Raw genomic sequence first — 11,750 nt, 5'->3', positions numbered from 1 at the left:
CGAGGCCCGAGTCCCTCGGTGGACACGAAAAGTTCTTCGCTCGCGACATCCTGCCAGATCATATCCCTGTAACTCCATAAGCACTCTGCCTATGTATTAGCCCATAATGCTCGCTTGTCAGAAAGAAGTTTGGAGGACATCCAGGAAATGGTCACTTTATCATCAGGAGCTTGCTTCGCGAAGAGGTAGGGCATGCCGTAGTATTAGCCACTTGAATTAAAGCGGCTGGGCCGGAGTTGACGAAGCGGCACACTACTAGTAAGACGCGGATAGAGCGGCGGGTTGAACAATATTCTCGGTTAACGTTAAAATATGGTCCAGAAGCATCATATTGGCGCCACGGGTGGTTGTACCCAAGCTATTATGTGTATCACGTCAAGTGGAAAGGGCCGCGCGTGAGTGTACATAGCGGCGGCGCCTATGGCAACGTCTGAAACCTCTTTGCCTCTGCAAATCACGCCAAGTTTTTCGCTATATCACATCCTGCCAATGGACATGATCAGTGTAGTTGGAGGGAATATGATTGGTATGTACTATGGATACATACGTGGGTCTTGTCGTCCTCATTATAAACTTCCATCAAAATACAGACATCTCCTCCGATGGGAGAACTTGGCATTCCAACAGAAGTCAGACAAAAGAAGATCCATCTCTCCTGAACAGCTTCTAGAAGCCAAGGAAGTCGCGCCGACGTCAGGGCTCTGCTATTTGATAGTAACTGATTCACCATTGATGAGCTTGCCCGGGCCTGGCCTGAATTCAAGTTGGACTGGGAGCTACCAACCTTGAGAGTAGAGATTGTTGAAACTCCGTCACAAGACTCACGAGTTCCACAGCTTCCGTGCCTATCGGTCCGTGTTTCTTCCACTGTGTAGCTCCAATGATCCAAATTCTCTCTCACATGCTGTCTTAATTCCTCGGCCATGTAAAGCTGACCAAACCAAACAGGGTTATACTTGAGCTTGAACTCGTGATGTAGTAATGTACTTGCGTGATTGATCGTCATTCCTATCTGTGTTTCGGACACATTCTGTACCACCGCGATACTCAGAACCTTGAATATCATATTTATAGTAGGGCAGTCGGAGTCTCCACGCAAACCCACTTATCTCCCATTCCAACATCAAATTGCGATGGCTCAAGCAAACAAGTGAGTGCCATGTCTCGTTTCAAAGTCTTTCCCAGTGGTTAAATTTTGGTCAAAGGCCCCAGGAATTCGAGACGCTGCAGTTGCATGCTGGTCAAATTCCTGATCCTACAACCAATGCTCGCGCAGTTCCTATTTACGCCTCCACGAGCTTTGTCTTCAACGACTCTAACGTTCGTCACTTTGCACCAAGATTTGATTTAGGGGCTCATCATGACTTTAGCACGGCGCAGAGCTTTTCGGCCTCAAGTCAGTTTCATCGGGTATGACAAGCGAATTGAACTCAACAGAACATCATACAGGGCCTTTGGACACATTTATTCTCGTATTGGCAACCCCACTGTCGTACGTGATTCTTTCATCGATCCTCCTCTACAGCCAAGTACTTCTATTCGTATAGGATGTCTTCGAGACTCGAATGGCTGCCCTCGAAGGTGGTGTTGCAGCCGTCGCAACAGCCTCCGGTCAGTCTGCGCAATTCCTTGCTATTTCCACGATAGCCAGTGCAGGTGACAACATCGTTTCAACGTAAGGCCCAATCTTTCAGGTCCAGATCCCCGATTGACATCTTGGCAACAGATCATATCTCTACGGAGGGGTAAGTCTATTATTTTCAGGAGTCGAGAGATTGTTTTAACTGACGAGGTCGCTTGAAGACATACAACCAGTTCAAAGGTTCGTTTGTCAGTGTCTTAGTAGTATCATGACCCATGAGGTGCGCAGTAACGTTCAAAAAGTTTGGTATCGGCGTGAAGTTCGTGGATGGCGATGATGCGGCGCTGTTCGCAGCCGCCATCGATGAGAACACGAAGGCAATTTACGTCGAGAGCATTGGTAACCCAAAGTACAATGTTGCGCCCATTCCCGAGTTGGCGAAAGTGCGCATGCTAATCATTGTCAATGGAACGCTGCTCATGTTAAGTCAACAGGTTGCACATGATCACGGCATCCCCTTAATCGTGGACAATACGTTTGGAATTGGAGGATACCTCATCAAACCCATCGATTTGGGTGCAGACATTGTTGGTGAGCATATCTCTCACGTAGGTGATCCGCGGCTCATATGGATGGTCATCAGTGCACAGTGCAACCAAGTGGATCGGAGGTCATGGAACGACGATTGCAGGTGTTGTCATCGATTCAGGTGCGTTCACTTCACGATGCTTTCAATCTGCATATCTCATTTTCTGTCAGGCAAATTCAACTGGGCACGCTCCGGGAAGTTCCCGTCGTTCACTTCTCCCTCCGAGGGATACCATGGCCTGATATTTCACGACACATTTGGTGCTGTCGCTTTCGCTATCAAGCTTCGCGTCGAGCTCCTCCGTGATTTGGGACCAGCCCTGAACCCATTCGCCGCATTCTTGCTCATTCAAGGTATTGAAACGCTTAGCTTGAGGGCTCAGAGGCACTCCGAAAACGCTTTAGCGCTTGCTCAGTACGTCGTCATGCACTGATCCGTGCGTAAACGTTTATTGTTTTTAGGTGGCTGTCAAGACATGAGAAAGTCGCATGGGTTTCTTATCTTGGCCTAGAGAATCACTCGTATCACCAAAGGGCGAAGCAGCTTCTCCGCCCAAACGCCTTTGGCGGTGTTCTCAGCTTCGGCGTCAAGGGCGACGTTAGCGTGGCAAGCACGGTTGTCGACGGCCTGAAATTGGCTAGCAATCTCGCAAATGTCGGTGATGCCAAGACTCTTGTCATTCACCCTGCGTCGACGACGCACCAACAGCTGAGTGACGAGGAGCAGCTGTCTTCAGGGGTCACGCCTGATTTGATCCGGGTGCGTGATGCTTCTGATGGAAATGTTCAAATTTGACTGATTATTTGAGCAGGTGTCCGTGGGCATCGAACACATTAACGACATCATCGCGGACTTTGAGCAGGCTTTGAGCCAAGCACCCTGATTTTCAAGAAGGAAAGATATATGTAATAGTACTAGTTCCCTACATAGCATCAATTGGACACGGTCGCCACAAAAGTTACATGCACTGTTATAGAGTCTTACCGACTCACTGATCTGAGGAACGAAATCGCTCAAAATTTACCAGGTGAGTTGATGGCATGAGAGGAAACAAATACGACCAAGTTGATTAAGTAAGATTATAAGTAACATGCAACTTTTCCTGCAACAAGCGATCTACTCACAGCTACCCTATTGTTTTCTTCCTCCCGTTGCGGCCTGCGTCGTTCCCTTCGCGTGCGATGTACTTTAGTTGTCCATTTTTATAGTAGTAAGCTGCTCTGGGTGACCAATATTACCGTTCTCAATACTGTTCACACTGGCGACATCCCGCATATTTTGATACCTAATGCGCAAGCCTCCCGGGCCCAGTGAGCGCGTGCATGTGGCAAACCCATCCTCTCGCGTGTGTTTCTGAGCCTCTTGGATTGAGAATTAAACACCCTTAGAATCTAGGCGGGCGGCTGGCACATCCTCAGACTGGACCTAGACTTTCCGTAAGGCTTCGTTTCACAGTTGAACAATGTTTGTGATGCTGTACCACTGATACTCAGAACCTTGAATATCATATTTATAGCAGGGTAGTCGGAGTCTGCACGCAAACCCACTTATCTCCCATTCCAACATCGAATTGTGATGGCTCAAGCAAACAAGTGAGTTACATTTCTCATTTCAAGGTTTTTCGCAGTGGTTAACTTTTGGTCCAAGGCCCCAGGAATTCGAGACGCTGCAGTTGCACGCTGGTCAGGTTCCTGACCCTACAACCAATGCTCGCGCAGTTCCTATTTACGCCTCAACAAGTTTCGTCTTCAACAGCTTTCAAGTTAGTCACTTCGCACCAAGATTTGATTTAGGGGCTCATCATAACTCCAGCATGGCGCGGATCTTTGCAGCCTCAAGTTAGTTTTATCGAGGAAGGCGAATTGAACCTGATGGAACATCATACAGGGCTTTTGGACACATATATTCCCGTATTGGCAACCCCACTGTCGTACGTGATTCTTTCATCGATCCTCCTCTGCAGCCAAGTACCTACCTCTATTCATGTAGGATGTCTTCGAGACTCGAATGGCTGCCCTTGAAGGTGGTGCTGCGGCCGTCGCAACAGCCTCCGGTCAGTCTGCGCAATTCCTTGCTATTTCCACGATAGCCAGTGCAGGTGACAACATCGTTTCAACGTGAGGCCCAGTCTTTCAGGTCTAGATTCGCGATTGACATCTTGGCAACAGATCATATCTCTACGGAGGGGTAAGCCTATCATTTTAGGGAGTCGAGAGGCTGCTTTAACTAATGAGGTTGCTCGAAGACATACAACCAGTTCAAAGGTTCGTTTGTTTGCGTCTTACTACCGTATCATGACCCTTGCGATGTGCAGTAACGTTCAAAAAGTTTGGTATCGGCGTGAAGTTCGTGAATGGCGATGACCCAGCGCTTTTCGCAGCAGCAATCGATGAGAATACGAAGGCAATTTACGTTGAGAGCATTGGTAACCCAAAGTACAACGTTGCGCCCATTCCCGAGTTGGCGAAAGTGCGCATGCTAATCATTGTCAATGGAACGCTGCTCATGTTAAGTCAACAGGTTGCACATGATCACGGCATCCCCTTAATCGTGGACAATACGTTTGGAATTGGAGGGTACCTCATCCGACCCATCGATTTGGGTGCAGACATTGTTGGTGAGCATATCCTTCATGTAGGTAATCTGTGGCTCATATAAATGGTCATCAGTGCACAGTGCAACCAAGTGGATCGGAGGTCATGGAACGACGATTGCAGGTGTTGTCATCGATTCAGGTGCGTTCACTTCACGATGCTTTCAATCTGCATGTCTCATCTTTCCTGTCAGGCAAATTCAACTGGGCACGCTCCGGAAAGTTCCCGTCGTTCACTTCTCCCTCCGAGTCATACCATGGCCTGATATTTCACGACACATTTGGTGCTGTGGCTTTCGCTATCAAGCTTCGCGTCGAGCTCCTCCGTGATTTGGGTCCGGCCCTGAACCCATTCGCCGCATTCTTGCTGATTCAAGGTATCGAAACGCTTAGCTTGAGGGCTCAGAGGCACTCCGAAAACGCTTTAGCGCTTGCTCAGTACGTCGTCATGCACTGATTCGTGAGGAAACGTTTATTTGTTTTTAGGTGGCTGTCCAAACACGAGAAGGTCGCATGGGTTTCTTATCTTGGCCTAGAGAGTCACCCCTATCACCAAAGGGCGAAGCAGCTTCTCCGCCCAAATGCCTTTGGTGGTGTTCTCAGCTTCGGCGTCAGGGGCGACGTTAGCGTGGCAAGCACGGTTGTCGATGGCCTGAAACTGGCCAGTCATCTCGCAAATGTCGGTGATGCCAAGACCCTTGTCATCCACCCCGCGTCGACGACGCACCAACAACTCAGTGATGAGGAGCAGCTGTCTTCAGGGGTCACGCCTGATTTGATCCGGGTGCGGGATACTTCTGATGGAAATGTTCAAATTTGACTGATTGTTGGGCAGGTGTCCGTGGGCATCGAACACATTAACGACATCATCGCGGACTTTGAGCAGGCATTGAGGCAAGCACCCTGATTTTCAAGAAGGAAAGATATGTAATAGTACTGTTCCCTACATAGTATCAATTGGACACGGCCGGCAAAAAAGCTACATGCACTGTTATAGGATGTCACCGACTCTCACGTCTGCCAAATTAAAGGAACGAAATGGTCGATAAACGCTCAAAAGTGCCATTTCTGGCATCTTTATTTTACGCAACTCTGTACCAGGCGAGTTGTATCTTGAAAAATTAAAAGGCCATGGCCTGAGGACAGCTCGAGTGCCAGTACCGAGTACTGTTTGGGTAAATATCAATACTAGTACTGTGCGTGTGACGTAAATTATGTTGGTGACTGGTGAGGTCCCCAACTAGTGAACCTTAGAAATAATCATGGCGGCCTTTGCCACATCGCTGCCATTCCCTTACCCACCTACTACGTCTCTGGGCTTGATAGTCCAGAACACGACCCACTAGACTTGCATTTGAACACGACCGTCAACGACGACGACCTCAACACGGCGGGAACTATTGTCGTTTTGGTGACCAGCCAATCGGATACCAGTGATACGGTACGCACTGCGACAAGGTCTAGGCACTTTACCATAAATAAGTTCACTATCCTCGTCACTGCGTGAACACAGACGCCGTGTCAGGCATGTATTCAAATGTAGAACTCGTAGGCTCGCGCATCAGCGCAATATGCATTATTTTTGTTGTATCTCTTCTCGGTACGTTACTGGTATCTTCATGAGTAGCACTTGCTCTCTCCGAGTCTTGCGATACTAGTGACTGTTTATTAGCATCATCATTTCCTTTGCTCTCGAAGCGCCTCACGTTTCTTCAAATACCTCGCATCGTCTTTTTTATCGGAAAACACTTTGGAACAGGTGAGATATCACTCAGTTTGGAATATCAGTTTCTGACATTGTATCACCAGGTGTCATCCTGTCCACAGCGTTCGTTCATCTCCTCCAAGACTCTTTCGAGGCTTTGAACAACCCAATTCTACGCTCGCACTCGAAGATAGGGGATTTTACTGGTCTCATCGTGTACGTCACCCTGTCATTTCTCGCCTTCTCTCTGTAACAAATACATCCGTTCTATAGATTGGCCTCGCTTTTGTCTATCTTCTTGATTGAATGTGCGTGTCCTGTATCGCCACAAAAATGAGCGCTCACTGATCGTCTGTCAGATGTATCCACTTCATACGTAGACCGGCTCCATTCATACGGTTCACCGACTTCATCTCCACGATCGACTACCCCGATAACTGCATCGACACCTATCTCTACGACACCTACCCGTCGCGTCGATACGCCTAAGCCACTGGAAAGCTCTGCTTCCCAATCTGAGCGCACGCATCTCGTACATTCTTATTCACCACAAAGCCCTCGACGTACGCGATCGTTCTCGTATGGGTCTACAAGTCAGCCGCACAGGCACGATTCCTACTTCTTCGAAGGACATCATAGACACGAGGCTAGGTGCTCCCATGATACGCACCATGAACGCGGATTCAAGTTATCGTCATCATATGGCCCAGAAGAATTGGAACAGGGTATCGTGGCTGACATAGTTCATGACCGGGTGCTGGATGCTGAGCATGGCCATTCACATACGCTCGATTCTGAAATAAAAGAGGTTCAAGTTGGAAAGAAAAGGCAGGTTGTCGGCATTCTCGTGAGCATTGCACTTGTTCGAAGTCCTCGTAGATTAATTCGCTTTCTAGGTGTTGCAATTAGGCATCATGATACATTCTGTCATCATAGGTCTAACATTAGCGATTACTCAGGGCCCCGAGTTTGGTGCGTAGTTTTATTTACTTACATTGATTCGATATCGAGCTCGAATTCTATCACAGCGTCACTCCTCGTGGCTATCATTTTTCACCAGCTTTTTGAGGGGCTATCGCTCGGCATTCGGATAGCATCTCTTCCTTCGTCGGACGATGGAGGCACTAAATATATGGCCATTTTACGATCTACCCTTATCGTGCTTTTTGCAGTTACCAACCCTGTTGGCATTGTAATTGGTCTTTTGGCATTCAGGCGGGGTCATGACGTCGGTACGTACCACTGTGATATTTCATATCCTTGTAATCTTTTCTGACGCAGCCTCACTTCTCGACAGTGGAAATGCTCCTCATTCAAGGAATCATGTCTGCAATTTCCGCAGGGATGTTGATGTACGCCGCGTGTGTCGAGATGCTTGCGGGAGACTTCGTAATGGACCCGATTTTGTGGCGTAGCGAGCTTTGGAAACAGACGCTTGCGTTGGTAAGCTTGGGCGCAGGAGTGGTGGCTATGGCACTCGTGGGGATGTGATAGTAGTATTGGCAATAGACCGTAGTTGAGAACATCTTGGTCGGTAACCTCCTGTTACCTATCTCTCCATAACTACTTTGACATCTTGCATCATTTTGCTGTATTTACTGTTGGCATGATTGAACACGCGGACATAGACTGTCTGAGCTCAGTTTCTTTATAGGGATATTTGCTTGCAATAATGTGGATGTGGGTCGGACAAACTTCAGCGGTTGGCATTCACTTGTGTAGCTAAAACCTAGCTATAGCGATCCCGCCGTGGAGAAATTTATGCTCTCCTTCCAGCAACCTTCTAGTGTGGCATCCTAGCGCACGTTGAGATTCGTGCCTCACCTCTACTCACAAGCTCCGACTCTCAGACTCCGTTCTACTGGTCGGGATAGCAGCGCCTCATCTACAAAAGCACGCCCAGAATAAGCATCGTGGAATAGGTCTGGATCGTATGCACAGAAGACTGTCAAATAATTCTCCTATTCGTAAGAATTGTTTCAAACATACCGTCTTACTTGCGTGAATGTCAGAGATCTGGCCAGTCTGGGGCTTACTTGCATGCACCAAGACGTATTGCTAGGAAAGGAAAGGGCCAGGTGAAATTGACGCGGCACTGTAACAAATTCCTACGTACAGATCATGTTTACACAACTACATATCGCATTCCAAACACTTTGAATCGTCGTTAATGATCAACATATGAGTGTCTGCCTGCGTACAGGCTCTATAGTGCTGTATTCACCTCTCACCAAATTTACAGTGCTTGTCCTCTGCGTTCATACTACTAGTATGCATCTTGCGCGTCAGTCCTATATTGTTGCATTACCTCTAATTCGTTCATCTATGTTGGTTTTCAGATGCAGTGTCAAATGTTGTCTCACTGCGTCAAGCTTCGACCTCACACTGCCAAGTTTGATCCACTCTCTATACCCTGCACCACCACGTCAGGCCCCAACCATGGCATGTCAGAAGCCTCGTTTAGGCTGCGTCAAGCACTAGTACTCACACCACGACAAGTTCTCCCAAATATCTTCGCAGTCTCTGTATTAATATCAACATCCACACTCTATGCCGCGTCAAGGCCTGCTACAGTGCCGCGTCAAACATAGCACATACCGCGTCAGTTGCCGCGTCACATGCGCGTCAGTGCCGCGTCAAACAAGTTGTGCCGCGTCAGTTGCCGCGTCAAACCTCCTTCATGCCGCGTCACAGGCGCGTCACGCCGCGTCAAACCTCGTCACTGCCGCGTCACCCGCGCGTCACGCCGCGTCACTGCCGTGTCAAACTTCATTCATGCCGCGTCACAAGTAGCACATGCCGCGTCAGACCTCACCACCTCAACTGTCACACTGTCCATATAACTTAGGTATATTTTACTTTACATCTGTCATAATAATTGATATTCTAACAGTGTTCCTTTTCATCCTGACAAAATTAGATGTCGTACACTGTAATTGTCCATAGGCAATAATTTATTTATTTTACTACGCATCGAAGCTCGAAACGAAGAATGGAACGATAGCATGCTGTTGAACATGGCTTGGGCTGATCTCATGATAAGCTATCCTACCAATAGCTTCGTGGCTGACGTCGACATCGAGTGTCTGACCGCACTAGAAGCAAGGATGTTCGAAGATTCCGAAGAAGCAGGACCTGCAGGCAACCAGCAGTGGGGTTTGGATGGTGGCCAACATCACAGGCGATGGAATGTGTATCTCGGAATTCCTGATGAATGGGTTTCTGCAAGAGATTATAGCGGGAGTGAACTTGAAGTGAGGAAGACATTACCTGCTCCGTTCGATAGATATCTAACTTATGTGATTGACAGCGCGGTCCCTTATTCAGTGATAACTACATCTTTGGAGTCTGCAGACGAGCTATCCGAAGCTGTAGTTCCTTCTCTGCCGGCCGAAGAATGTCCGCCCGTTAAACGTCGATGTGCTCCACAGGCTCGAAGGGTCCAGAGAGGGAGGAAAAGAAAATAGACATTGGCTTATGTATACCTAGTTGTACATGGCTCTGAGGCAAATAAGGTAACAAAAGAATGGTCGTGAACTCATCCAACTTGATCTGGAAGTTGAATATAGAATATAGGAATGGCGCGTCAAGGATCGTTAGTGCCGCGTCAAGGCTCGTCAGTGCCGCGTCACATGCGCGTCACGGCCGCGTCACGACCGCGGCAGGCGCGGCAGGACCGCGTCAAAATAGCTACGCCCGAAAGGAAATCACAATGAACAGACGCCTATTGATTTTCGTGTGTTCCTGGTTCCGCTTCTACCCCATTCATCCACCTGCTCTGCATGCCTACCTGGACAATCATCTCACCGTGCGAGAAAGACTATGATCATCCAATGCGCATGAACATATTTAGGGTCATGAAGACTGTCTACCGCATGTCGGACTCATCGAATGAGCCGTCCGCAGTTGACGAAGGAAAACACATCGCGACCCTCGGATACGCGATGTTGCAGGAAAAACCAGGATCTCCTGACCTATCGAGTGTTGTGATGCATTTCCGTCTCTGCACGCAATCTGTTACGCAATTTGTTGTCACCACCAGTCCTATGCAGTTCGTGGATATGGCGCGGAACATATGCATTCTCATCCCGCCGTGCAAACTTACGGTGTCGGCCATGGCAGACATTGACGAATTCGTATTCATGAGGTCGACCTCCTTTCGGGGGTTGAACAACCCAGTGGAGGAGTGTGACCTTGCACGTAGGATATGGCAACAGGTGCAGGCGAAGGTAAGGTCTGATCGTACTCATTCATTGTCATAGTGCGAATTAACTGCTGTAGAGATACCACAGACGGCTTTTACAACAAGAGGTTATTGGTGACATAATAGATTTCGCCTGTTATCGAACACGCTCTCCGCGATGTTCTATATGCGACTCCAATCTTATCTACTGCAACGGCTGTCAGGTCGCATCGTGCGAGTCGGATAACTGTCCGGGATCTTCTGAACCCCCGCTCGCACGGTGCGGCAGGCATCAAAAAGAGGTGTTATGTTTCCCATGTTTTGAAGAGCGGGGGTGCACAGCGGAGCTAGAAAAGTGTCCTGAGTGTAAATCGTGGTGTTGCACGAGGGACATATCATCATGTAACGGTCATCCCATCGACATTCAGCTTATTCCTGGCTTACCCGGGAGCAAGTCCGTACTTCCTAAACTGATCGTCGCATACGCCAAATCCGCACGCGTCCACTCTCCGAAGCGCGGTTGTTGTATGGAATGCGAGCTCCCTGGGTGGCGGAGCTGCAACAGCACGCTATGTTGGTCTAAAACGATCTGCCCAGAGTGCGCAAGCGGTGGTGTGGCATGTCTGTGTCAGGAAGTATGGGCATGCGACCTCTGTGCAGAGTATAGTCCGGGGGTCGTCATTCGCTGTCCGCGCTGCGACCGGCCGTTCTGCCGCTCTTGCTCTTATATCGATGAATGTCAAGACTGCCACCGCGCGCACCTCTGCTATGACTGCGCTGAAGAAGAGTCGGATGTGGACGATGGGGTGATGATGGAACTTCCCAAATTTGTTGCGTCGTGCGGAAGGTGTCAGGCGAAGGTATGCGATCGCTGCGTGTCGCATTCGGCCTTTTCGTGTGCGGGGTGCTCGCAGAGGCTTTGCCCGTCGTGCCGCACGTCGTTGTGTGATGACTGTAAACAGTGGTCTGGGAGTGACGAGGAAAGTGGAACTGGCGGAGACACTGGCGCTGACCTTGACGTTTAAGTACCCCTGTGAACCATCACATTGTGTTATTTAAAAATTTAAAGTGATTTTCAAGCACGTGACCTAGACGCGT

At 48.7% G+C, this 11,750-nt stretch overlaps 5 protein-coding genes across 5 annotated transcripts; all 5 read left to right on the top strand.

The window, feature by feature from the left end:
* The first annotated feature begins 812 nt into the window (after positions 1 to 812).
* F5891DRAFT_1028740 (Cys/Met metabolism PLP-dependent enzyme-domain-containing protein) lies at positions 813 to 3,166 on the top strand. Its single transcript, XM_041361497.1, has 13 exons — positions 813 to 1,150; positions 1,206 to 1,320; positions 1,371 to 1,396; positions 1,450 to 1,492; positions 1,548 to 1,675; positions 1,727 to 1,745; positions 1,804 to 1,822; positions 1,871 to 2,025; positions 2,077 to 2,173; positions 2,226 to 2,291; positions 2,342 to 2,585; positions 2,633 to 2,930; positions 2,983 to 3,166. The coding sequence occupies exons 1-13, from the start codon at positions 1,134 to 1,136 to the stop codon at positions 3,052 to 3,054; spliced, it is 1,299 nt and encodes a 432-aa protein (XP_041226852.1). The 5' UTR covers positions 813 to 1,133; the 3' UTR covers positions 3,055 to 3,166.
* A 489-nt stretch (positions 3,167 to 3,655) lies between these two features.
* Positions 3,656 to 5,687, top strand: F5891DRAFT_1028737 (Cys/Met metabolism PLP-dependent enzyme-domain-containing protein). Its single transcript, XM_041361496.1, has 12 exons — positions 3,656 to 3,763; positions 3,819 to 3,933; positions 3,984 to 4,009; positions 4,059 to 4,101; positions 4,161 to 4,288; positions 4,340 to 4,358; positions 4,500 to 4,640; positions 4,692 to 4,788; positions 4,841 to 4,906; positions 4,959 to 5,202; positions 5,251 to 5,548; positions 5,600 to 5,687. The coding sequence occupies exons 1-12, from the start codon at positions 3,747 to 3,749 to the stop codon at positions 5,669 to 5,671; spliced, it is 1,266 nt and encodes a 421-aa protein (XP_041226851.1). The 5' UTR covers positions 3,656 to 3,746; the 3' UTR covers positions 5,672 to 5,687.
* Positions 5,688 to 6,036: 349 nt separating this feature from the next.
* Positions 6,037 to 7,954, top strand: F5891DRAFT_1108060 (zinc iron permease; the record flags this gene model as incomplete). The annotated part of the gene is made up of 8 exons (XM_041363682.1): positions 6,037 to 6,364; positions 6,437 to 6,523; positions 6,574 to 6,685; positions 6,743 to 6,777; positions 6,829 to 7,316; positions 7,366 to 7,441; positions 7,498 to 7,697; positions 7,751 to 7,954. Coding segments are annotated over exons 1-8 (1,275 nt in total), but the record flags the coding sequence as incomplete, so codon positions are not given.
* Positions 7,955 to 9,279: 1,325 nt separating this feature from the next.
* Positions 9,280 to 10,015, top strand: F5891DRAFT_1028715 (uncharacterized protein). The gene is made up of 2 exons (XM_041361495.1): positions 9,280 to 9,302; positions 9,577 to 10,015. The coding sequence occupies exon 2, from the start codon at positions 9,577 to 9,579 to the stop codon at positions 9,934 to 9,936; it is 360 nt and encodes a 119-aa protein (XP_041226849.1). The 5' UTR covers positions 9,280 to 9,302; the 3' UTR covers positions 9,937 to 10,015.
* Positions 10,016 to 10,222: 207 nt separating this feature from the next.
* On the top strand, positions 10,223 to 11,687 carry F5891DRAFT_1028712 (uncharacterized protein). The gene is made up of 2 exons (XM_041361494.1): positions 10,223 to 10,698; positions 10,751 to 11,687. Exons 1-2 carry the CDS (start codon positions 10,252 to 10,254, stop codon positions 11,675 to 11,677), a joined length of 1,374 nt encoding a protein of 457 aa, XP_041226848.1. The 5' UTR covers positions 10,223 to 10,251; the 3' UTR covers positions 11,678 to 11,687.
* The last annotated feature ends 63 nt before the right edge of the window (positions 11,688 to 11,750 follow it).

Source organism: Suillus fuscotomentosus, assembly GCF_016647785.1.
Source record: "Suillus fuscotomentosus strain FC203 chromosome Unknown F5891scaffold_22, whole genome shotgun sequence".
NCBI lineage: Eukaryota > Fungi > Basidiomycota > Agaricomycetes > Boletales > Suillaceae > Suillus > Suillus fuscotomentosus.
Note: the sequence above shows the minus strand (reverse complement) of the source record. Positions and strands in the feature narration are given on the sequence as shown.